General features: G+C 39.4%; 1 protein-coding gene across 1 annotated transcript; it reads right to left on the bottom strand.

Annotated features, from left to right (window-relative positions):
• Positions 1 to 1057: 1057 nt before the first annotated feature.
• Positions 1058 to 27863, bottom strand: DNAAF5 (dynein axonemal assembly factor 5). Its single transcript, XM_064725766.1, has 13 exons — positions 27326 to 27863; positions 26566 to 26750; positions 25426 to 25550; positions 24872 to 24987; positions 20695 to 20927; positions 18080 to 18292; positions 15833 to 15976; positions 11814 to 11982; positions 9053 to 9200; positions 5473 to 5623; positions 4007 to 4163; positions 2528 to 2719; positions 1058 to 2046 (listed from the first exon to the last, which is right to left on the bottom strand). The coding sequence occupies exons 1-13, from the start codon at positions 27861 to 27863 to the stop codon at positions 1907 to 1909; spliced, it is 2511 nt and encodes an 836-aa protein (XP_064581836.1). The 3' UTR covers positions 1058 to 1906.

Here is a 27863-nt window from a genome sequence, read left to right as displayed (position 1 = left end):
AAGTGAAACTTTAGGTTGTATTGCAGGAACCTGCTGCTTTGCAGTGCTTTGAAAGGCTATTTTGAGAACAAGGTCTCTGCTAGCATAGTCTATTTCCAGTCTAATTTAATTGGCTTTTTAATAATTGATTAGACTAAGGAAACAATTTCATGGAACCACAGAATAGTCAGGCTGGAAGAGGCCCCTGGAGCTGCTGTATGTAGTCCCACTCCTGCACAACAGGCTCAGGCAGAACAGGTTTCTCAGGGCTGTATCAAGTCAGATTTTGAATATATCCAAAGCTGGAGACTCAACCTCTTCACTCTATTTAATGTTTTCCAGGGATTTTTACTTCACTCACATTGCCTTATGATAAATTTATATTTTATATATATATTGCCTTGTAGGAATTTTAGCTGCTCCTCCATTTACAGTGAGTTAAATAGTTAATAGTTTTTAGTCAATTAAAATGCTGCTCAGTACAGGAACAGCTGTACTTCAGCTTTTCATTAAAAGAAAACTGAACTTCAAAGACAGTACAAAGGGCCTAAAATGAGTATCCTATTCTACAGGAATGCACAATAGCTTTTGGATCCATAAGAAACTCCTCAACTATTCTGTATCATTAGTGTTATTGTCCCTTTCTGGAGAATTTTCAAAGCAAGCCAGTGTTTTGTGGAGAAGTGGCCAGAAGTTTGATTGTGCCTTTAAGCTAGGAATAAAACTTGTCTTGTGTGTGTAATCTGTCTCAAATGTTTCTTTGGGAAGGCAAGTAGACATTGCCGTAAACAGATCATGGCTTGGTTAACAACTATGTCACAGGCCTGAAAAGGTAAAGTTAGGTCAGATGGACAACAAACATGAGCACTTCCTACAGCATAAGGAGCATGAACAACCCCCACTGAGTCTGTTTTTAGACTTGACACAAAGCCAAGGCACTTGGGAATTAGAAGCCAAAGAGCACTTTCTGTCTCTAATACAGATAATTTAAAATACCCACATCAGAATCCTGATTTTCCATGATCTGTGTGTGTAAAAAAACCCCAGCACTCTACCCCACAATGGTGTACACAGCATCCAGGAGCTCCCTTTTTTTATTACACAGCTGAGAATAGAAGATGACACCAAAATTTACACACTACAAAGCTACCGAAGAAAACCCCAAACTTTAACCTAAAGTCACAGAATTTAATTTCAAAACAATATGCAAACAAATGTTGCTTGTTTTCCAAGGCACAGTGGTGTAAACATAAAAACTGCAAATGACATGTATTTAGTACAAAAATATAAATACTGTTAATCTAAATGACAAAACAGCACATTTTTCCATGTATAAACCTTCTTTAAAAAATTCAGCTTTACTCATTCATTAAATGTAATACAATAAAAATAAAAAATATTCTTTTAGTGCTACCTATTTCCCTATTACATCAGCATAAATATGAATATTCAAAACATTATACTCTTTGCTGCATTATGAAAGAGAAGTCTGGCTGGTTTTTTTCCCTAACAAAACTGGTCACCACATACCTGACTGTGAAGTGTGATTTTATCCAGTGTGAAATGCTTTTTGAAAGACTGAATCCTTGCTGTATGACATTAGTAACTCTGACATTAAATTATTACATTGTCAAATAATCTAAAAATTAAATTCCTGAAAAAACATCCCTTCTTTAAACCCTGTATCTGAAAAACCAATGCAAAGTGAATTAAAACATTGTTTTATTGCTAGAAAATACAAAGAACTGTTCAAACTGCAAAGAACATTGAATTGTGCTAGTTTCACTTTCAAATGAACCAACAGGAAATTTACAAAGAAAAAACAATGTATTTCCAGCTCAGCCTGTCTTAAGCAAACAAAAATACAAAAATAATCCAAGTCATACAGATTTCACATCAGTTTCCTACACAGAATCTCAGCAGTGATTCATAAAGCTGATTCCTTGGCTGACTGGATGTGATGGAGCAGCTGATTACAATAGACTGGCGTTTGATGCTTGTGTACAACCCCTTCAATTTCTCTCACCAGCAGATCTGGATATAAAATGCTTCCTTCCTTTAAAACTTCTGTAAGACAAAAATAATGTTTTATAAATCAGTAGCTGCTTCATGTTTCTCTACCCAAGTTCCCTGAAACAAACCAGGAAATTGTTCTACAAGTGGTGCAGTGATGACAACACAATTCCTCCCTCCCCCATTTGCTGAGGTCTGTATTTTGATATTTATGTTCATCAACAGAGGCTACTACACTAATAAATTCCAGAGAGCCCCTCCTGCAGCTGGGATATGGTCACACCCTGCAGTGCTCCATATCCTGTTTACCATCTCTAAAGTCTCTGGAGGTTCAGCTGCCCTGCTGCCTCCCTGGGGAACACTGGGCAAAGCATTCATTCTGCACACAGGTAAAAGGTCAGAGCTCATCCACTGAAACCCCAAGGAAAGCTCCAGCCTGGCAGGGTTATCCTCTACCTGTAGGTGCTGCTTCATGAACACTCAAAATTATGATTTAAAAAACATTGTTAAAAATATACATGGCTGAAATTCTTACCTAGGACTGCTTTTTGGAGATTTTCATCTGGGTCATCGAGATGTACCAAGAGCTCTTGGTACAGAAACTCAACATGATTTTCCATTGAGGATTTCACATCACTGTCCTTTAAGCACTTAAACCAATTAGCCAAGGTGTGAGCAGCTGCCAGGCGCACCTCGCACGAGGCATCGTCCAGACGCTTCAACACCTCTGAAAAGGAACCAAAATGCTCTGGCAACACTGCACTTGGCTTTGGCATTTGAAAAAACAAATGCTTTCTATCAACATTCATATTATTGTTACAAATCTGATGTACTTTTCTATTGTGAGCATCATAAATACATGTATACACTGCTCCTAAAAAATCCTCATTCATTGTTATTGGATGATTTGTCCAAACATTAATAAATGTTATTATATTAATTATATTATATTAAATATTGGATGTTATATAATAAATGTTATTGTTTATATTATATTATATTATATTATATTATATTATATTATATTATATTATATTATATTATATTATATTATATTATATTTTGGATGTTATTGTCCAAACATTTATAAAAGGCATATACAGAAGTATTTAATTAATTGAACATTATCTAGCACTCCCTCTAACAAAGAACTATAGATGTCTATTTATGCATTACAGAACTACAGAATTTAAGTATCTATAAGTTTAATAAAGAACAGCATTTGTATTAATTTTATATTAATTATTAAATAATATTAATTAAATTATTAAATTCAATATTACTGTTTCAGTGAATTACTGCACTGCAGACTACGTGAATATGCAAGATGCAGAGACATATATAGTTTGAGAATTATCTGATCATGTATGTCTCCAAAATAAAAAGATTTCTAGTGTGCCATGTAAGAAAAAATATCAGTTGCTAAGATGCTGAGTTGGGGAAAGCCAAATTTATTTGTCTGCACAAGAACATAAAACCTGGCTCAAAGCATAGTCTGTACTTCTGAATAATGGTTTAGCACTTCATCCTAAGAGGCATTACAGCTCCTAGCTCTAATTGGCAATACAAAACTCTAGATTAGTTTTCTTTGGTTTTTTTTTTTTAGATAAAAACCCAACCCACTACCTATTCAGGTCTATTTATGGTACACTGAAATGGTTTGCTCTTGGCTCTCACACACAGCACGGAGAACAATGTGACTTCCATTTATACACTGCAGTACTGTTCTGCTCTCACTATACTTAGCACATTATTTCACATAGTCCAAACTCTGAAGCAATGCAGATGAGCTGCTGGCAAGCCCTGCACAAACCAAAGTATTGAGTGAAGTTCCACCTAGTGGTCTGATGGATAATGACGTTGGGAATACTGCTCAGTTCTGCCAAACCCTTAAAAGTCGAGCCAACTGTGGCATTTGGGTAAAAAAGCAAAAGTTAACATTGCAATCTTGATTAAAACACACAAACAAACCAACAATGCCCTCACCCCAAGTCTACTAAAGCTTTACACATACCTGTGTAAGTGTTCTTAAATTTATCTGCATCGAATTGCCTCCCACAGACTTTCAGAAAAACATCAACAATACGACAGGCCATCAGTCGAGTAATTTTAGAGTCTTCATCCATGGAAGCAATAATTTGGGGCATCAGCTCATCTTTCACTCTTAAGATCTACAGTTAATAGGAAAATCATTAAAAAATATGCTTAGTGTTACAGCACTTACCATTAGTTGTGGAAGATACTTGTTTGCTTAGTAAAAAAATTTGCTATAAATGTTACCCTGAAAATCCCTGAGGTTACACAGCTCTAATTTTGCCTGTGTTAGCTTGGAAAATGAAAATCCACCAGTCAGTCACCCAGCTCATGAGCACTCAGTATACAAACAGATGAGTTTTATGTAATTCATATGTATGTTCAAGGTTGTAAAAGCTTTAAACCTCATTCTCCTTTAAAAAAAACAAAAACAAAACCAAAAAAACCAAATAGTGGCGGCTCGGAGCGAGCGTTGCGCACAGGGAGCAGCAGGTGGCGCCCTCAGCCCAACGGGACGCTCAGGGCTGTGGGCCTGGCAGGCTCGGAATTGGAATTAATTCCGAGTGTTTCACATCAGCCATTAATGAGAAATAGGCATTAAGGCACCGATTCAGAGAAAAATGTTCAGCTACAACAGCAGCTTCTGATATCAACGTTTTTGTATATGTGAGCACTTTGTTCAATTAAGGTCTGGTATAAAGACACTAAAGACTGTGAACATCTAATAACATTTAAATTAAATTTATGTTTTAAAATGACCTTGTATTTAACATATTTCCAGTGCATAATTTCCAAATGCTAATTTTGTTAGCAAAGAAACTTCAAAAACACCCCCAGATTCAATTAATGCTTTTTCAGGGATGGATAACAACTCTTCAAGTGCCAGCCCTCCAGTCTCTATTCATATTCTTCATGTTCCTTTTCAAGTCCTCCTGTCCTTTCTCAGAATCTTTAGATGTTTTTTTATTTTCTCTAAATGGACCTGTGGGCTCCAAGGCAACCAGACAACTTGTCTTTGCCACGTGACAGCACAGCTCATCCTGGCTGGCTCCAGTGCTGCTGCACAGGCTATGCCTGTGTGTCCAGTAATGTCCAGCACCCAGATTGTTGTGTTAACAACACCCAGACTGTTGTGTTCACAATGGTCAGTACCTCAGGCTATAGAATTAATTAACTGTTAGAAAAAAATATCTACAAAATTTGATGCTACTCAGTTTTACACCTCAGCATTTTGCTGGCTTCAGATTTCTTATTAGGATGTCATCATCCCTCCTCTAGTGATTGTTTCAGTCATTAACATTCAATTTCAATTAATGAATTTTATTATGAAGACTGTATGTCCTTCTGAAAATATTACTTACCCTAAGGATTTATTCTTTTTTTCCCCCTTGCATTTATTTTGTTTTCCTGCCTAAGATTTCAAAGGATGAGAAAGAGAGAATTTACCTCTTTTGGTGAAAGCATTTCACAGTGGATGAGAGCCCAAAGGCACAATACAGCTGTAGCACGGATGGCAGCTGCTGTTCTTCCAGCATGCCACTGCAGATTAGGAGCCAGGATGTCTTTTATCACAGTCTCAAGGTAGCTAGGGAACAGCCTGAAGCCAAAAATAAGAAAGCAAAATAAAGGTTCATGAGAAAGTGATAAAGAGACTGACAGGATGTAAAAGAGAATTTTCTAACATAGAAACATAGGCAGAAAAGGGGAAAAAAGGGACTTTGTAAAAAAATAAATAACATCTTCTAAGGCAATGTTATTGTAATGTATGTGATAAGCTTTTCACAACTTATTTTTTCTAGATAATATTTAAACAAATACCTAACATTCATAGAAAGGAGAGGCTAGACTTACTCCCACTTCAGGCAATGACCATGACTCAGTGTTATCTTGGTAAACTTCTTACCTTCTCTGTGTCTCACCTTCCCTGTGAGTGCAGTGGAGATAACACCCTGTGCAGTGCTGTGAGGATTCATTAATATCTGTGAGGCCCTTTGAGACTGGCCAGGGAAAAGTATTTATAATGTGAAAAGTATGAATGCTATTGATGACACTGATACAGCTGGGAGCCTACACAGAATATTTCAGCTCTCTCTTGGCTCAGAAACTTGTCTCCCCCAAAGATGAGAGGTCTGTCAGATTTTCTGATGGTGCCAGTCCCCATACTAAGGTTTTTTATTACAAACACATAAATCTGTGATGTTTTTGCTGATGCTTTTTCCTTCTCCTCCATTCAATGGGTTGTCATAATGCTAAAGGTTGCTGTGAGAGTCAGCAATTACAACAGGCAGGATTCCCTCACACTTGTTTAGCTACAGCTCAATCTCAAATCAAGAGGGGAAAAAATTACAGATCTTACAAGTTAATTAATGTTTTGCTGCATTAGTGGCTGGCTGTGGCTGGTAACTGAGGCTCAGGTTATCTACTGTGCCCTAGAGAGCAGCTGGCAGTGCACAAACAGACTGAACCTCCCCCTGACTGTCCCTCTGAGCTCTGTTCAAAGTGCAGCCCCTGAGAGCCCAACAGCACATCCCCACCCTGCTGCTTGATACAAAGGGAACAAGCTCTTGTTGACTTTTCTGAGAGTCCCACACTGCCAGGGTGAATGAGTGGCCCCTTTAGTGATGTGCCAAGACACAGGAGGAACATAACAGCTCCATGTTAACAACTAACAATTACCAGGGAGTGCTTTAAATAGAGTCCATGCTGCAGGTAGTCCCTGTTGTCCAGGTATTACCTGACTAAAGCACCAGCAGCTGCACTGCCAGGCCTCAGCTATGTGCTGACACACACCTGCACATTGTGGAAATAGATCCACCAGGTTGCTGCTTCCCCTTGGCAAGGGAGCCCTTGGGCTCTGAAGAAGTCAGAGATCCATCCACTGCTGCTTCTTGTCAGCAGATGGCACTTAAGGAATAACAAGAAATCTGACATCCCATTAGACACATCTAAATCTGTAAAACCCTTTAGATGTGGTAGTTTAAGCACATTTTTAAGCATTAATAATTTCCTGTTTAAAAAGTTGTTGGAAAAAAATAAAACTAATGATCAACATCATTCCAAATCTCCTTTCAGCTCCAAAGCAAAAGCAGCTCTGTGCTGTCTGTGCTATCTGATCAGTAGCTGCTTCTGTTTTTAATAAAACTTTCTGTTAAACTGCAGTGAGAAAACAATCTGTCAAAACACCAAGGTAAATTCCATCAGCATTATGTTAACCATGGTGCTGTGCTATTTGTGAGAATGTTTGTTCTAGTGCCTTGAAACAGAATCAGTAAAACAGTATCTGGCAATTATCTCACTCAGTCGTGTCAGACTCAAACACAATTAGGTGACCACACAACTGTGTTTAGCATAATAACCAAAAGCCTCCCTATCCAAACTCTGAGAACCATTTCAAGGACCTAAACAAATTACTGACAGCAGTGAATGTGAGAGTGCAACTGGAACTTACTACTGCTCCCCAACACTATCTCTCATAACCATTAACATTTCATTTTTGCTGTTGCTGATGCAATTAAATGCTCCTTCTTTCCATTTTCAGATCTTATTGCTGTAAATCTGTGTAACTTCATTCTAAAAGTCAGTAATTTCCAGGAAAGGACATACCCTGTCTGTGCTGTTTGTATTTAGAGTTGATACTTCATTCTCAGCTGGATACAAGAGCACTAAAATGTGATGTGCAGAGACATTAATACCCTGCTCTTATGCAGAAGTTTCAAAGCACAGCTTGGGTTTCCATTAAAATTTGTTTTATGAACTTGCATACTTAAACTTTCATTCCATGTTAATTATTTTTTATACATTTTTGTTTGGCATTGGTTCCTTTTCTGCTTTTATGACACTGCTGCACTTTGCCTTATATGTCTTGGGGTTTTCTGTGTATGCTTTTGTTGTTTCTTTTTTTAAAATGTAACATCCTAAACCCAGATAATTTGAAACAAAATTGAATTGGCATTTACAAATCAAAACCTCCAGAAATGTTTTGCAAACAATGCTTCAAACACAAAAACTCCACATGTTACCTCCTACATGCAAACATTTGCTGTGTCCATGGTAAGCACGATCAAAACTTCAGAGGCATTTAGCTGCTTCCACTGCTTCTGAGTCTTGAAGATAAACCTACTGGTAAAATTCATGGCTTTGCTTTTGCTGTCAGAGCACAAAGCCTCATTATGAGCTGGGCTGGACCATCCCTGATCCAAACAGGTTTGTGACCCTCCCTGGGTGTATCTCATCTGACAAAGGCCATTCACTCACACTGCCCTGAGCAAAACAACTTCCAGCATGCTGGCTGCAGAGCTGGGGTGCTGTGTGGCCACACTCACTGAATTACTTTGGAACATTCTTCTGTTTCTTGCACACTGATAATTTCCCTTTCCTGAGAATATTAATGAAGCTGGCAGCTCACTGGGTTGGGTTTCTTGGTTCCAAGGGCTTTGCATTCTCAGTTAAAGATACAAACTGGTTTAAAACAAATAGTCGGATCCTGGAACACTTCAAACAGTTTTCAAAGTGTTTTTCTTTTTTTCTGCATTGTAGAATATCTAGATTAATCTTATAACTATCACTCAGTTACCTGATTATTTAAACAAGTAACTGACCACAGTTTTTACAGTATTTAAACAAGTAACATCCCCCCTCCCCAATTCTTTTCCTAAGAATCCCCCTTTTAGCTTTCAAAAAGTATTCTTTTCAACCACAGCTCTTCATTTTCTTTTTGAAAACTATCCAGATCTGCATGGCATTCCTTTTAATTCCCAGTAATGGCACAGGTAGGAAGACTACAGTGGAGGAAGCCAAGACTTCCATTTATTTATATATATTTTTTTAATTACTGCACTCTAGCCTCCTAATCATTATTAAAAATTACAGCAAGAAAAATAGGCTGAAGGAAATGGTGGGAAAATCTTTCTTCTTCCAGCCACGCTCACATGGAGATGGTTATAGGGGTTAAATAACTCCCAAGGCCATTCTTTCTTAGTGCCACTGGAGTTTTCAAATAGCTGTGTGAAATCAGAGCTGCACTTACCCCTGAGAATTGATGGTCTCACTTGCTTTCTGCAACAACTGGGATAAAACAGTGAAGAGCTTTAACCTCATCTGGGGATCTCTGTTTGGCTGCAGACACGTCCTCAGAACCAGAACAAAGTCATCCAGAGCTTCACCTATGACAGCACCTAGCAAACAAACACAAAGGCTTTTTTCAGAATACTAGTAAGTTCTATTTACATGTTTCATATGTGGGTGCATTAAAATTCCTAATACAAGTGGTGTTAGAACAGTCCTTAGCCTCCCACTCAGCTGTATGTGACACCATATTGGGGGTGCACAAATCCCCAGGCTGACTCCCCACGGGCTCAGGTACCCCAGTTTAGGCCAGGGCAGCCTGAAGATCAGTTCCCCATGTCTCATTTAATCAGCCTGGCATGGCTGTACCACATTTACCCACAGGAGCTGTGGCTGCCCCATCCCTGGAAGTGTCCAAAGCCAGGTTGGATGGAGCTCGGAGCAACCTGGGATAGCAAAGGTGCTCCTGCCCATGGCAGGGAGCTGAAACTTCATGGTCTTTAAAGCTCCTTCCAACCCAAACCATTCCATCATTTCATGACTCTGGAATGGATCTATCCATGACATCCCTGAGCTGCTGGGACCATCAGTACCTGAGGCACTTTGGCTGGAGGATTAATGCTGCTCCCTTGTAACTCTGCAAGTCTGAGGCTATGCACAAAGCTTTGCTTTTCCTAAACTTAATGAAAAACTACACTGGATCTGGCATGACCCTCACACCTCTGGACACAGCAGCATTAGCTACACTTTCTTCTTTCAAGTTTTTCCACATGCAGCATTTGAAATGTTCATGACTCCCAGAGGCACAGGAAAGGGCTTGTTTGAAAGGATCAGCTTCAAAACTTGGATAATACAATTACTGCAGCAGCATTCCTTCTTCCTTTAAATAATGCTTATTTTCAGCTTATAAGACAATCCAAAATATGATGTATTTTAGAAGCTACTTGAAATAAAAATATCTTCTAAATTAACTCTTTAGTTTGTCAATATTTTCACACCCTGTGAAAAATTTAAACAATAAACAAACAAACAAAACTCTAAGCTGTTATCCCAACATTTTAAGAAGTTCTTTTCCCACAACTGAGGGAAATTTGTGCCTTTCTCCTTGATAATGACTAACATCTGCCTGCTTTTAAGGAGGAAGACTGCATAAGACTGTATGCATGCTTTATTCTGCAAACTTTTTGCTGTAGAATGCTCTTTTTGCTCTATTTTTGCAATAAACTACTTTCCTTTAGGAACTTCTTCAGCTTTGCATCCTTAAGATCCACATTCTATCCAACTCCACTAACTCAGAAAATCCTTCCAGAGAAGACACAACACTGGTATTCATGATGACAAGAATATTCCTCACACATGGGATGGACAGATTGAAGTATTCAAGATTCCAAAACAAGCTCAATAGCATTTAATAATATCTGGAAATTTAATGTTTAAAACAATAATGAAAAAACCCCAAATTTCACTGTCTAGACTGAAGCAATACAGGGTGTTGAACTGCAGTTTGCTAAATGTCTGTGCCAACAAATAGGTCTTTATTTTCACAGCATTTATTCAAGATACATTGCTTCATGTGAGTTCTGAGACATTCACAAGATACTACTACTATATCAAACTGATAACAGCAAATTCAACAGATGGAAAATAAACAAAATAAACTACACTGCTAAATTCAGCTTAAGCATATGCTCCTGAAAAACATAAAAACCTCGAAATATGAATTAAGTGAAGCTGATTAAATTGATTAAAAACAACATTATGTGTGGGAATAAAAAGAAAGAAAAAAAATAGCTCTAGGAGCTGCTGTGTCAGACAGAAAACACAGACAATAGCATATTACCAGTGCTGGGTGCAAGCCAAAATGTTTGCCCAGACATTGGATGATTTATTTAGCATTAAGGAAAACAGAGACAACTGTCTAGAAGTCCCTCAGTCATGGAAATGGGAGCACAAATATACAGAAAAGTTGGCCTCTCAAATCTCACACTGAAGTAACTTTTTGTTCTTTCCAGAGATGAAAACCAAAAAAAGTACTTATGCTGCACAAACCAACAAGTGGGTGTTTCACATAGGTTTGATGAGGGTTTTTTGAGATTCAAAGATTAAATGCAGAGGATACATTCCTTTTAAATATACCTGTGCAGTAGCCACAGTGATACTTCATGAAGTGACTGTCCCCATCCCCGTTACAACCAACAGAAAGGAAAAAACAAATAAACAGGACTTTTCATAATCCTAAAATGGGTGTCTAGGTGGAAAGCACTGCCTGTCCCCATGTCCCTTGCTGCAGATGCCAGCTGGGGGCTGTGGCAGAGGAGTGCTCACTGTGCAGGACTGAAGGAGTGTGAGATGTACACCAGAGTGTGTCACTCACCTTGCACAGCCACGTGCTGGACAGCCTCAGTGAGGAGCTGTTTGTCCTCTGAAACACTTGTGATTAGATGGGATAAAAAGATGGAGTTTTGGACACAAGCTACATCAATTTGTCTCCCCTTAATCCTCACCTATTTCATTCACCTGAAAGTGCATTTTCCTTGAGTGCTTTTAGCATTCTCCCTGCAGCCATGGAATCTCTGGGAATATGAGCTGCTTCAACATTTCTTTTATTTTCCATCATGTTCTTGTGAAGGTTCTGAATGTTACACTGTTCATTACAAAACACAAGCTGTCTGCAGGCTGTGGAGATCCTGACTGGATCTTTTTTAGAACTAAATAAGTCATACCTGAATGGGTTGTGATGACCTCAAACTGCAACACTTCTGGGGAATAGCAGCTCCACCCTTCACAGGACACTGCAAGCCACTCCAGCAGCTGAATTATGTGCTGCTTGTAGAGACCATGAAAGCTTTCCAATTGCTGCACTGCAGCTAAGGAAGACATTGTTTTCTCCACCTGTTAGAACAGAGACAGGATATTTAACTGAAACCATTAAAAAAAACCCCAAACTTTTAAAACTCATTCTGTAAGAAAAGAAGGGACATGGGAAGATTTTCATAGCTTCTATTAAACAATCAAGGCTGATATTTAATGTCTGTCTATACTACATCCATTAACTTTTATTTGAAGTGAAACATTTGTCCTGATTTCAAAATGAAATCATCAAGAACACAGGAACCTAACAGCAAAATGAGAGAGTCTCTAACCCGTGTGCAGACCTATCCAAAAACTAACCACATCATAAAAGAGGCTCTTAGTGGTTTTAAAGATGTAGTGATTTTTCTCCTTAATTTAAGAATGCTTTAAAACATAAAGACGGGGGAATTTCTCACAATCCCAAGCCATGGTAGCTTCCAGAAAGTATTGCTATTGCAGGTAAGAGAAAATATGGAATTTCCCCTCTTCCCTTTCTCCCCCCAGTTTTAATAATGAAAGATTTCTCTCTTTGTAGTAGCTGGGCAAGCTCATCTTGAAATTCACAACTTCTGTTGCCTAGAAGTACCAAAACTCACTGTTACATCAGAAATACCTTCTTCATGTTTAGAGCTAAGACTATCCTATGAGACATGCAAATAAAACATGTACAAATGAAACATGTAAGAAGAACTACTAAATGAATTCCAGACATGAGCATGCTTGGCAAGGATGCCTATAGATCCTCCTAATCACTTGCAGCAGAAGTGTTTCAAAGCAAATGAAAATTTGCTTTTACAGTTCCTGAAGGCTCCTACCAGAAGTGTAAAACTTCTCCAAGGAGGAGATTAAAAGCATGCTGGAAGCAGGATCTGTAGCCTTGGTGATTTCAGCAGACTGTGAATCAGGAATGGGGAGCAAGGCCCTGTTGGGAACCTCGCTGAGGAATAGCAAGAGCTGCCAGCAGGGCCAGTTCCAGCAGGGGAAGATGGAGTGCAGTGCTGGCAGTGACATCACTTGACTCCAAGTGCTGCAGTAGAACTACAAATTGTACTCATATTTTTAATATTTTTAAGCTGAACTCAACCACACAAGTTAGCTCAAACATGTCTAGGACCTTTAGACTCTTCCAGACTAATCACTTGCCAGACAAAGATGTTTTTATGGAAGTACCAGATGTGGAGAAAATAAATGAGAATTCGAAGAAGAAAATAAATAAATCAGGATTTGCTAAGGACAAAGGTTACTCTTAAAGCAGGTTTGCCTGCCTCAAGCACAGTAGATTTTTCCTTTATGGAAGCATTCTGCCAGACAGCCAAAACAACTCAGATAAATGAATATTTTACATATAAGTTACTTGTAAATTAATTGTAACATTAAACAGAATGTGTCAGGACAGAAACTATTCCTCATTTTTAGTCCCATCAAAACACATAACACACAAGATTGTTTTCCATTGAACAAGAGATACAAAATAATACACTGTTCACATATGATTTAAAGTAAATTTTGTGCTTTCAAGAATGCAATTAAAAACAAAAAAAGAGAGAATAAATTAAATATGCCAGCAGGCTGATGCATGTTTTCTCATTAAGCAGTGTTTCACAGTTAAATAAAAATTAAGGTGATTTTTCTTTCCTCTATTTGAAAGCTAACAAGTTTAATAACACAATATTTTCCTGCTAATAATCAGTGTGCTGAAAGAAGAGCCAGGATGGCACAGGGCACTGGTAATGAAACAAAACCTTATTTTCAGGTCACCAGTTAAATCCCTGACAAGCTCAAATCAGACTCCACCAACTGATACAGATTCAGTCCCTTTGGGGCTGTGGCCCACCCTGCTCCTTGTGCCTCTGCTGGGCTCAGCTCGTGCTCTTGGTCCATTCCCTCAGCCCACAGCAACCACAGACACGATGGACACAAAGCCAAAAATCAGGACACAAAGCCAAAATTCAGGCCACAAAGCCAAAAATCAGGCCAGGCCTGAGTGTTCACCACCAGGTCACAGCAGTTGTGATCTCCACTGTCTCAGTGGTCTTCTGTCCCCTTACAATAAAGCATGAATTAAAGTTCTATAATGCAAATTTTTTGAATAATTTGTGGTTATACTCAATATTTTTTGAGTCTGAATACAGATTTCTTTTCTGAACAAAAACCTCATATTCGTACAGCAGCTGTGATACTTTTGTTCTACATGTTCCAAAGTTATTTTAACAGGCACTTCTTGCCTTCTCCAAGCTCACTTTGAAGTTTTGGAATAATCAGTAACTGGAGAAAAAAAATAAAATTCAAGCCATATTTGTCTTTTTGACAATTTTGAAATATAGCAATTATGTAATCTCACTGCCAGATTTTGTATGTGTCTAGCTGAAAGAAAGGCTAATGAGAAAAAGGATTCTCATCCAAAGTTCTGTCAACTTAAAAAATCATCTGGAACTGCAGGAACATCTTAAACCTTTAATAATCTCAGGAGATTAAGTTTTCCATTTATGAAAATCAGGATTTATCTCCATGAAACTGCTTTCTTCTTAGGAGTATGAAGTTGTAAGGTTCTAACTGGACATTGCTGACTTTATAGACCACTGCAGGGATAAACAGGCAAGATACCACAAAACATTCCAGATCCATCTAAGGATGAATTTTGTTTAAACCCCCCCCCTCAAGCAAAAAAACAAAACCTCCAAATCCCACTCCCATAAGACAAATCATCATCCCAACCCTCTTTGACCTGCAAAGTCTTTTCAGTACTTGTTTCAAGCTTTGTTCCACTTTATTTCTTCCTGAAGAGCTCTCTGAGCTCTCCTTGGAGGCAGCCTGTCAGCGCTGGGGCCATAAATACTGATCCTGCACAGGCCTTTGGAACACCATGCCTGGGAGCAAGAGCAAAGGAAGCAGAATAGCCGCTGCACTTAAGGTGTGTGTTTGAAAAAAGACAACTGGGATAGGACATAATTGTACTGCATGAGGATGGCTCGCTGATTTATATGATATTTAGCTCCAGGAAGAAAGAGGAAGAGAAAAATAAGGGGGTGAGATAATGCTGAGCCAAAAAGCTCATCTATTATCTGGGCATGTACAGCTGTCCTTGATTTTAAAGCATTCCTGTGACATTCAAACTTTTGTTTCTTGTGGGGAGGTAAAAAGGTCAACTACTGTAAAATCAGTCTGATATTTGGCTAAAGATGAAAAAATCACATCACATTTTTAAGGCCAGTAGTACTCTTGACCTCTAAGTGAATTGTTCTTTAACAGCCAGAAAATAAATGTCAGTTTTTTTGTGAATATAACCAAACATTCCCAGTTTAAAAGGTAAACATCAACAGTTCAACCAGCACCACCAGCATGCCCAAGGCTTTGCCGGATCCAGTACAAACATAAAATCTTGGACACTTCTTGTTCTGAAACTTTACCTAACTGTGGACAGGTGGTTAACACCCACCCAAAAAAAGGGCTCTATGAGGCCCATGGCCGCCCCCATCCAGGTCCAAGATTCCCATGCTCCAGTAATGCACCTCAAGCCATCTATTCTGAAACCTAACCTAAACACACAGAAACAGAAAATTATAGTTGTAACTGCAGCTACAGACCCATACTAGATGCTTCTGATTACAAAATAAAACTGAATTCCTTTTCTGGAACCAGAATGTATTTTAACTCTAGGAGCTTTTAATCAAAGTTATGAAGAAACATAATTCTCCAGGCTCTGCTGTCCCAAACTGTAAACCCAACTCCAGATTTAATTCTGGTACTAACCATGTACTGTCAGAGATGCACAATCTCAGACTAGCCACAAATACTCCCCACAAATAATTATGGCTCTGTTTCCACAAAGTGTCTTATCAATATGAAAAGACAAGAACAGAACAAAACATTCAACCAGCTCATAGTTTACCTTTTCTTTAAGGTCCTGAGAAGATGGTGTTGCCATTATAGTCACCAAAACTTTCATTAGCTGCAAGCTAATTTCTTTGCAGTCTTCCTGGCACACTTCAATCAATGCTTGCACACAATAAAGCAGCTGCTCCATATAAAAGACCTATTTATTAATAAAAGCACAAATTTATTATGTTTTCTTAGCAAATATAAGGTTTTCTTTAAAGGAGAGATATGGGAAATGACAGTAATTAAATCTGAGCACTGTATAATCCCTTACATTGCTAACACATTGGTAATTTCATGTTAGTTCTTCTAATTACCTATATTCCATGTTTTACAGAATACAATATAATCTTCCTCCCACACTGTTTGTTTGTGTTTACCTTGTCCTGTTAACAAAATAAATGACTCTGCTCTTAATCACACAATGGTTCCACTGGTGAATGGTGAATAAAAACATCAAAGCATTTTGGAGTGCTTGCTGATAGTACTTTCTCTTTCTCAAGTGCAATTTGTTAATTAATAACATATTTGTTACAACTCTTTGAAATATAATTCCATGTTTGACTGTCTTGGATGAACAATGACAGCTAAATACATAAACAAAAAAACCCTGAGCCTTTGCTTTTATCTCAGCCAATTTATCTCATTTGATGCCATATCACTCATGTTATCTTGATCCAACTGATACCAGTTCAAGTCAATACTGTTGTCAGTTAGTTTGCCATGACTTCTATGATAAAGTGCATTAGATATCCATGAAGCTGTCAGGGAACAGAAGGGGCCATTGTTACAAATTTACTCCCAAAAAATAAATTAAGTCTAGGAATAGGTTAGCCATAAGTGTTATTAATCTCATGGACATGGTCAATCCTTAGCTAAACAGTGTCTGTGCAGCATTTACTGGCTAAAATAGAGATTGTTTTCCAAGACTAAGGGCTGGAACAATTCTGCCAAACTTTCAGCTGCAGAGGGATCTGACTCCTGGAGCCAATGCCAAATGGAAGTGGTAAGCCTAAACCTCACAGCAATTCTGCAGCTATACCTCAGGGAATTGTTATTTGAACAATCAGGTTATAGTGCTTCCACTTATATGAGCTCCTAATCATCACAGGCTTCATGGAGATTAAGGTTAATTCCTGCACCACTGGTACATATTCCATTAGAGAAGAAACCTAATGAGGGAAGAACTTGAAATGTATTTCTTACATTGGCTCAGAAAGACAATTAGGGCAGATTCAGTCTGCACACATGAATAACTGTTTTAAGGGAAGCCTACATCTGACATGAAGTCAGAGCTCCTCAAGGCACTGCACTGGCCCTTTTTTGGTCATCTTAACAGCAGAGGTCTAACAAATTCCTGGTGGAATGAAAGCCAGGATTTCATTTGTGGGGAAAACTACAGGGATTCCTCTTGTGCATCTCTAACAGATCTATTTCTACATTTGAACATGGGAAGGAAAAAAATTCCTGCAGGTTAAAAAACATCCATTCCATGTTTAAGAGAATTGCTCATCTCCTTATATAGCAATTGGTGAATATTCTTCAAATGCTAAAATAAAAATGGTCTTTGGGCTCAGCTATTACCTTGGAAGTAAATTTCTAATTGATAAAGGTCTTCCTTCTAGACTTTCACTTAAAGAGAAGAAACTAAACCCAAAAGTTTGCAAAACATTCTCCTAAATATATACATAAAGTGCTGGTACCTGCCTTTTAAAATGGAAAATAAGAATGGAAAATAAAAACTGGATAACATTAAGAGGGAATATTGGGAAGACTGACACACCAATTACAATGTACTATAAAAAATTTTCAGTGATTTTTACTGATGAGGATTGAAGTGCATGATCTTGTTTGGATTGTGAACACAAGGAATTTCAAACCATGGGTTAAACTCTGCCTCAGGACCAGCCAGGGCAGTCCTTTGTTAGTACAGTACTTACTAAACAGCTGCTTGTCTCCCTGCCTTGCCTCTTCATTTTCTTATCACTATATAAAGTCTTTTAGAGCAGTTCTCAAACCTGAACCTACATCTGCTGAGAGGATGGACTGTTGGTAAGTCTCTGAAAGCAGCAGAGTTGCCCAGGAGACCCCAACATGGCCAGGAAGGACGGGAAGCTCCTGTTTTATATCAGACACATGTCCACAACTGTATCCTGAGACAGGTGTGCAAGGGAGGGATAGAAATGGGAGCATTTAGGGACAATAAGTGCAAAAGCAGTTTTCTCATGTGTCCTGCTGTGTGTTTTTCAGCCTTCCTTACCTCCTCAGCCCTCTGACAGACTCCAGCCTGTGACAGTGTGTTGCCAAGCTGGGCCACATGAGGCTGTAAGATTTCTCTTGGGCTGCCTCGAATCACTGCAGCCAGAACCATCACACAGGAGGCTTTGGGGGTCTGCTCAAAGGCTGGGGTGATTAATTTCAAAGACACCTTAGGGCTGACAAACGTTCCAATCAGTTCTGCTGCTTTCACACTCTGAAAAAAGAACGGGAATAACTTGAGGATTTTCCTGAAAACACAAAGACTGTTCAAGGTATCATGGCCTTTTTCTTTTTATGATTCCAGCTGTTATTTTAAATGCTTCAGCAGTTGCCTTGTAGGCCTTTTCCACTTGCTCAGTAATGATTAGATGCATGAAGAGATTTTCTTGACATGTTCAGTAAGCACATAATAAGACATTGCAAGCAGCCCTCCCCACATCACACAAACTTCCAGGAGAAAGCAGTGCACAGAAACAAAGTTTACAACTTCACTGTAATAAAGTTTCCAATTCAGAGTAACCAGATGTTGCACATTTAGTGGTTTAGCACTTTGTCCCTCAAATGCTGTTCTGAGGCTTGCCCTTAATGCATCACCCCTGTTTGTTAAAAACTGATTTAAAACTAACTACAAAAAAAAGGAAGGAGGAAATTTTTGTTATTGTACTATACCTTGAAGCTGACATTACAGATCAGGTTAAGTGTGGAAGCCATGGGGGAAGTGCCCACTGCTTTACATCTTACTTCTTTAACTGAAAGGTTTAAATTACTGTGTATTCCCCATGACAGGGACACCCTTTGATCCCATTCCTGCCTTGCAGATGTATCAGGATGTTGTATTCCACATGAAATACCACCACACCAACACCAGGGCTTACTGCCTGACTGATGCCCAATGTTTACAATCATGTGCATGAATAAAGAAACAATCAACTACTGCAGCACTACCTGTGCAACAGGAACACTTCTTCCAGTCCTACAGATTTCATGGTTGGGTCATTTCCCAAAGATGAAAGCTTTCTCTATCATTTATAGTGTAGTGATTTAGCTATGACTTTTTTTTTTTTTTTACCTAATTAATACTTGAATAATGCTGGTATTTTAGTCTCAATAGAAGCACACAGTAATGAGTTACACAGTTTAAATCTGCACTATATAGAGCTGTTTCTTTTCACTAAGATAGGACTCAAAGGAGTTGTAACACCCTCTGTGTAGATGTGAACTCCATTCTCCTCCATATTTCCCACAGAGAAGGAAAAAGACTCTTAATGCTCTGAAAACTGGACAATACAGTTAAAGAGTTAAAAAATATGATTTCATATATTTGTACTGATCCATTTACTCACTTTAATAGGGCAAAAAATTGAAAGGGTCTCATTTGGTAATACTAGAGTGGAGAAAGACATGGACATTCTCCAAGTTGGTGGCTGCTCTGCAATGGGTTCCTACAGTGACAAACTAGAGGAGGTTATCTCAGTACCCTGGGAAGCTGCATCACTATGAGATAACAGGCATCCCAAACCAGAACTTGCTGACTCTTATGTTTGGCACAAGGAAAAGTACAATTAAATACTGAAAGCATCTCCCAACCAGGACTAAATCCCTGGAAGCACCTGTGAGAAGAGCAGTGGTGGAATTCCAAGAAAGAGACAATTATAGCCAATAAAAGGCAAGGAACAGCTATGTGCTGCTTGAACACATATTTTGAATTTAGACTTATAGCAATAAGTACTTGATAGGAAATTTGACAGGACAGCAGGGCTACATGGCCTGATTGTCCTAATTTTTTATGTTTTCTTTCAGCCCAGCTGAGAGCAGGAACCTAAAGAAAAGCCTGATTTAGGGTTGGACTATCTGCATCCAGTAAGCAGAACACATTCTTCCAATTTCCCAAAGCAGTAAAATTTGTAACTTTAGAGTAAGTTACATAGATATATTTTTGTTATACATATGTTCTCTTCCTTGAGTAGAAACAGGAACAGAAGATTTTATCTTAAAATTGTAAAAGCATTCGTACCACCTGTCTTTCTTTTGCTAAAATTATTTCATGTCTTCAACTGCATCTGTTTTACTGGTTTGTTGATCAAAGTGTTGAAAGAATCAACTTTTAGTAAAAATCAAACTAATTATTCCTCACAACCCCCCTCAACCTGCATTTTCCAAGCATTAAGTCAAGGATTCAAACACTGAATATGGGTATCACATGGAATAAACATTCCTCAATATATGGTTGGATTATGGAGTAGGGAGAGGTAAGTGGAATTAACTTGAAAGGGCATGACCTGCACATTTTTTTACATTGAATTTGTTGCCCCAAGGCTTTTACACTTTAATCCACTGCTTATAATTTTCAGAGAGATTATTATCAATGCTTCATGGGGTTGGCATACAAACTAAACAGTATTTAAATAACTTTACTGTTGGTCTTCATACCAGTAACAGAGGAATAAATTTATTTTAAAAGATTAGGAAGGTATAATGTGCACATGTTTTTAACATCCATATAAAGCTGAGCCTGATCCTTCACTCATGGGCAATTCCCAGTGACCTAAGGTAAAGTCAACCTTCTATAAAGTCTTTATTCAGTGTACAACAGCTACTTTAGCAGATCAAACTTACATTTTTAACCACTTCACTTTCTTCATCTGAGCATGCTTGGTACAAAGTTCTCAGCAGCAGCTCCATGTGTTGGGTGATGTGATCCTCTGCATGCAGCAATAATGTGTACAGGAGCTGGGATGCTTTGATTCTTGTGCTTCCAAGCCAGTCTGTGATATCATGACAGAGACCTGGGAGAATTTTGTAGAGGTTTCTTGACACAAGTTCCCGACAACCCAGTCCTGGTCGAGTCTCTAGAAAAAACAAAAACAGCACAAAAAGAAATATCAAAAGAAAAGCCCATGCTAACAATCTCAGAAAAGTTTAAAAGCTGCAAGGTAAGAGCTCTGGGTGTCTGCTTCAGCACAGAACAAAATATTCCAAATGCTGCTGAGGAATTTACCTGCGCAAGTTGCATTTCCTTGCAATATATATTGCAGAATTAAATATTGCAGAATTAAATACTGCAGAATTAAAACTCCACACAGCTCTTTGAATATTTATCTATTTATTATTGGATGGTGATTTAGATTTATGTTTTAAAATATTTACAGAAGGAGAAGAGAAAGAGAATTGAAATGAATCCGTGTCTTTACCCACTTTGGAAAACACAGCTTAATAATTCCATTTTAATTTTGATAGCAACACAAATCCCATGAAAAATAAGCTGAAACACACACAGACAAACAGAAGAAAGACTTTTGCATGGAAATGAAGAGCTCAATATAATTTGGAGGAGGAAAGAAGGTAGAAAGCACAAACAGTACAGAAGACATAGCTGCAGTAAAACAGACAATGTCAATTGTGCCCTCTAAAGGAAAAGGTTAAAAGTGTATCTGGCAAATTGAAGGCAGAAAGGGCACAAGCTATGGCTTGTACAGATGCTGTGTAATAGATCAGGCCAACAAATTTACAGTGTTTTAAAAATCACAGCTATTATATAATCTCCTTGCTAAGGCTTTTCCAGGAGAAGCAGCTCACTGAAGTGCCTCTTCAATGTTTCAGAAATGAAATAATACATTTAAAATGGTGATACAGGAGTTGGGGGGATATAATTTTTTTTCTTAAGACTGAATTTAATTTATAATGACTTTGTGGAAAGTGAGTTTTTGTGGTTTGATTTGTCTTTTGATTTCAAAAAGAACTCAAAAGTGTTACAAAATATATTCCTTGCCTCAACAAAGGACTCAGATTTCTGGAGAACTAGCAAACTTACCTTTCCCAACAAATGCCTACTGTACTGTCTTGGTGATCATCAAATTTAGTTGTTAGGTAATTTATAAATCACTGAGATTCAGAAGAGCAACTTTACCAATATCACAAACATCTAACAAATGTCCTGTTCTGTACTTTAAATCTGTGACAGCCCTTTCCAAAAAACAGCAATAAACTTCTTTAGAGATTTTTTTCCTACAGTCTATTTTCTTTTCTTAACACTGTATATGTTTATACAAACAAAATCTGAAAAGCTGTTCTTTGATAAGCAAGATTTCATAATTGCCACTCACAATGCTCACATGCTGTTTTAGGAAAGAGACATCATTCATTATGAGGTGTCAAAATACACTGAATGTGTGAGTGCATTTTTTATTTCTGATACAGAGTTCTGTAAATGCTCAGGAAGAAAATGACTGAGCTGTCTCAGGATATTTTCCTGCACTGGCCTGTGTAACTACAAATGCTAAAAGGAAAGCTGACTAAAGTAAATGGTCTGAGGATACAAAAGGCTTAGAAATACCTATGAAATACCTAACTGGGGAAAAAAATAAAATTCAAGCATCAGGACATGAATTGCTGCTTCTTTTGTCAATGAAGGAAACATTCTGGATTATGAAAGCTGACAATGAGTAGCAAAAGGTCAAATAAAGAAATCAACTTGAGACAGCAAATACAGACTGGCATCCTATTGAACCCGAGGCAGAATTTTGTTTGAAGAATTTGGCCCATTCTTTATCAGCAATTCCTTCATTTCAGATGTTCAAATGCAGGCATTTATCCCTGTAGCTACTCCTGTCAAAGACTTCCCTGCTATAAACTGTCTGCACCTGTATCCTGAGGCAATGAGTGCTGGGGCTCAGTGCAGGCTGTGCAGTGCCTGCTGACACCAGGGCTCCCTCTGCTCCCCTCTGACCTGCAGGATCTGTCACTGGGAGATCAAAGCAGGGCTCCTGGGGCAGCTCCATTAGTCTGACAGCTGGACAAAGCTACTTAAGTAAAATGCACTACAGACACACAGTTGGGAAAAAAATATTCCACTAAAGTCACAAGAAATGGCCACAAAGTAATAAAATATCCCAGCACAAACCCCCATCCCAATAAAACAAACCAACAAAATGTTCATGGAGAGCAAAGAGAAATGACACAGATAATAACAATCATCCATACAGAAGCTGTGGTAGGACACCACATAAGGTATATCAGTGTCTCTGATAAAGTTCCGTGTCTGTAGGATTAAGCAGCCAATCATCCTTTCCTCTGACTTTTCTACTATTTGTCACATCAAGCATGTATATTGTATTAATAAGACATACAATTTGGATGTAAAGATAAACAACAAGAAATGATACCTAAAAGTCACCATTAACTTGAGACTCAAGTCCAAAATTATCAGGCCATTTCTTTAAAATATTCTTTAGTATGTGCACATATATATAAATACACCCATATATGTCACATTCAAGCCTTAACTGCATCATTCTACCAAGAAAAATGCATGAAAATTCAATTTAATGTGGAGCTGGAATGTTGCCCAAATTCATAAAGCATATTTATTGTGGTAAGGAGATTATTTAGGAGATCACATATCATTGAATTATGAAGTAATTGGTAGATGTCACTTTCTAAAAAGCCCCACCACAACAGCTTACACACACAAACCCCAACACACACCCTGACAAAACTAACCAGGGTAACCCCATCAGCTGTACAAATGGTAATCACAGTTCCAAGACAATGAAATTAAACCTTTTATGACCTTCACTATATCATGGTCATTGCAAAATAAGTGACTGGAGCTTAGACACTCAACTTCATCACTTTGTGTCTGTTAAAAGATTCCCTGACTGCCAGGAGAAGAAATATGTTTCTGCTATGACTAGTGGAAGTTCTTTAGCATTTCCAAACCCCTGAGGTAAAATTATACAGAAAATAAGGAGGAAAGAAAAAAGATTGGGAAGGATGACAGATCAACTTGCCTGCCTTCAAAGCTAAACAGTTCTGTCAAACCAGTCACCATTATGAAGTGCTTCCCCTTTCATTGAAGCATTACTGAGTAAAACAACTTTAAAGAAAAAAAAAGAAGTGTAATTCAAAGAAGAAAGAGCTCCGGAACCCACTGTCATGGAAAGGATTTTGCTGCTGGGTATTCTGTGATGTGATTGTCATGTAGGCACAAGTCAAGCATGAACCTGTTCTTTCACACCAAAAGAGTTTTTGTTCAGTTAAATATGAGTATAGAAATCAATAAATGAGCCAGTTAAACTCTGTCTTCCCCCAGCTCCCATATACATATTTTTAAACATTAACTTTGTGAACCCAAGACAGGAAACAAGCTTCAAGCTACTGCAAACACAGTGTTTGAAAGCCACCTATAAATCATATGGTACTAAAAAGTAAACTACCCATTCTGCACATCTTGGGACTTTTGTGTATAATAAAGGAAATTACTCTGTTCCCACATTCTTCATGTGCACTGGCAGATTTTAGGTAGCATCCCTGTGTCTCACAGAGAAGTCTGAAATAATTTCATTGCAAATTTTTCTTAGCACCAATTACATGGATCATTAATGCTGTGACCTGCACTCATTACTCAAGGACTTAGCTCATGGCTTCTTTTCTCCTGTCTTTCTTTCCAGTCATTTCTGTGCCCACTGTGCACCTGGCTGCTGGTTGATATAGAACTTACTGCTGTTTCTGCACCACTGCTTTACCTTTCTTCAGCATAGGCAGCCTCATTTACTTTCTCCAAAATGAATTTTTGGATTAACAAAAAAAAAAAAAATTAGGTTATTGAGCAATCACTTAAAAAAATTAAATTGAATAATTTAAATAATTTTATATATATTTTATACGTGCTACCTCTCTACATTAATATTACATATTGTAATGAATATTACACATCCTGCTCTGCTGTCAGTACTGCACTGCAGCTCTTGGAGATTATTCACAAAGCAAAAACCACTTTCAGCACAACATTTACCTCCTTTGGGATAATGCGATGGTGAAACACTAAAATCCATCTTATCCTTCAAATCTTCTTCATTCTCCTTCTCCCATTGCAAGCCTATCTTTTCCCAGTAGGTGCAAGCCAGTTTCCTAGAAATAAAATAACAGTTTTATACCCCCAAAGAAAAACACTTTAAAATGAGACCTCTGGAAAAACTGACTACTTGAATTCAGCTGGAAGGATGAGAAGCATTCCTGCCACTTAACCTAGGCACATTAAGTTGAGAGTTTGTATTTCTTTTGTACTCAATGGACAGAGCCCTCTTCTCCCAAGGGATAATTCTCTGTCTCTGTCCACCCCTGTTTTTGCCTCTCTCCCATTTAATTGAATGTAGCATGAAAGGACAGTATAACAAAAGTTACTGAAGATAATGCTAATATTTTCAGTCTAAGGAAAAACAAACAAACTAACTAACAAACAGAAGTGGGGGTTTTGTCCTCCAAACAAGAGGACAAAATCTGTGAGCTTAGTAACACTTCTTTGACATCTATTTAAGGGGGGAAAAAAGGACTAAATGTTCCACATACGTATTTTCAGGAATTTCATCAGTAAAGCTGCCAAGTAACAGAGGGATCAGCTTGTGAAAATATGAGTATCTGTCTCGTAGGTGCAACAACCATTCTCCAATGACAGCTGTTACAGCATGCCGTACCTGCAGGGAGACAAAAAAAACTATGTTAAAGGTGTCAGGAAAATAACAGAAATATAATAAAAACAATATTTGCTTGCTGTATATAGGACATGGTGAAGCACATCAATACACTCAGAAGAAATTACAGGAACCCAGCATTTCCTCACTTGCAGGAAGCATTTTGAGGAACACACAAGGAATCACATTCTCATTTTTCTCCCTGGCTTAGTGCTGCACAAAAGCACAGCTCTGAGAGGAAGACGAGACACAGACCTAACTCAGAAAACTGAATTTTCATGGTTAATTCCTTCCTGAGAATTTAAGAAACGTACATTTCTCTAGAATTTGTGGTTTTCCAAGCACATCTCCAGAAGAAAATTTTCTCTGTTCACTACAAAGGAAAGATTAATTTTAAAATTACTGCTTCAGTTGCATCTTAGGGACCCATGCCATGTTTGCTAAGCATCTGAAAAGGCCAGAGAATGAAGGGCCAGGGAGATGTGACAGAGAATTTAAGATAAAATTGAAGGTACCCATTAGAACAAAATCCTCACCACCCTGCTGAACTGGACAGCAGTCACCAGCACTGCTTTGGGACAGATTACAGGCTGGGTGGGACATTGTCCTGGCTTCAGCTGGGACAGAGCTCATCTCAGCAGCTGGTAGGGTGCTATTTTTTGGATTTAATGTGAGAGAAATGCTGATAACACACTGATGTTTACTTGCTGCTAAGCAGAATTTACCCTAAATCAAGGACTTTCGGGTGTCTCAAGCTCTGCTAGTGAGGAGCTGCACAAACAGCTGAGGGAGCAATGCCAGGAGAGGTGACATGAGTTGGGAGTGAGCAAGGGGCTGTGTAGTCCTCAATTCCATCTGGGATTAAACCACGATAGATGTATTTACAGATCTCAGCTGAATGCAAGACAGCTGAAAACGGGGGAAGCAGGGAGAGAAACACCAAGAAACCCACGCCATGGGGATGGGTTTTAAACAGATTTGAAATAAATGCCAGGAAAAGAAGAAAGAAGAAGCACACCTTGGGAATCTCATCAAATAACCTCTGGGCCAGATGAGACAGGACATCATCCACAGACTTTCCATTCCCAAACTGTATCACTGCTCCAGTGGCCTGAATCACATCAACACGAACTCTGTAGTGTTGGTGGGAGATTGTCTGCATCAGGGGTTTTATCAGAGACTCTGATTGCAGATGGAAGTGCTCTGTTAGGGCAGAAAGACAGAAACATCAACCATGTAAGCTCCCACTGTGGGCAGGATCCCTGTCCATGGTAGAGGGCTGGAACTAGCTGATCTTTAAGGTCCCTTCAAACCCAAACCACTCTGATTCTGTGTAGCATGGACATATCCATGACACCCAACAGTTGTTGGGGCCAGCAGTGTGAGATGATTTTGGATGGACTAACGCATTTGGGGAGGGGCTTAATGCTGTTCCGTAATTCTATTTCTTTCTCTAAGTGGGTGACAGACCTGGAGCAACATGATTTCTGTACCACTATGAACAGCAGCCTGACTAATGTTGCTGTGTTTATGTAGCAATAACTTTATACAGTATCAGAGCTGAACGCTGTCCACAAACCCTCCCCAAGCCCCTCCTGCTGCTACTACCCACACCTAACAGCTCATGGCATGGTTTTTCTCCATCAGACAGACCATCGAAACCCTGCAGAGCACACCTGTGAGGGTGTGTGCGACCCCTCCTCTCTCTCCTGCCTGCATCCCCGCTCCCTCCTCATCCCCATCACATCCCCGCAGCGCTGCCCGTCCCTCAGCCGCACCTGGCATGGCCCTGGCGCAGGCCCCGGCACAGGCGCAGCTCTCCCGCCTGACCTCGGCGTAGTGGTCGAGCAGGGTGGCCTGGAGGACGCGGGCGATGTCGCCGAGGTAGGGGGCCATGGAGGCGCCGCAGCGCTGCAGCAGCAGGCCCAGCAGCTGCACCAGGCCGAGCCGCAGCTCCTCGCTGGGCTCCGCGCCCTGCGGCGGGCACAGCCGCTGCGCCAGGGCCGGCAGCAGCACGGGCAGCGCCTCGCAGGGCCGCTCGCCCTGGCTGAGCCCGTGGCGGAGCAGCTGCAGGGCGAGCTCCCGGCACCGCTCCGCCGCGTCCCCCGCCAGGCAGCGCGACAGCGGCCGCAGCAGCCGCGCCGCGAACACCTCCTGCAGCACCGCGCCCGGCACCGGCCGGCCCTGCAGCTGCGTGCGGATGTCCTCCAGAGCCCGCAGCCGCGCCGCCCGGCTGCAGTCCGGCTGCTGGAGGAGGCTGAGGGGCCGGGACAGAGCCTGAGACAGCTCGGCCGCCGCCTCGGCCGCCGCCGCCAT

This window comes from Zonotrichia leucophrys, chromosome 14 (assembly GCF_028769735.1).
Source record: "Zonotrichia leucophrys gambelii isolate GWCS_2022_RI chromosome 14, RI_Zleu_2.0, whole genome shotgun sequence".
In the NCBI taxonomy this organism is placed as follows: Eukaryota; Metazoa; Chordata; class Aves; order Passeriformes; family Passerellidae; genus Zonotrichia; species Zonotrichia leucophrys.
This window is presented reverse-complemented; position numbering and strand designations above follow the sequence as displayed.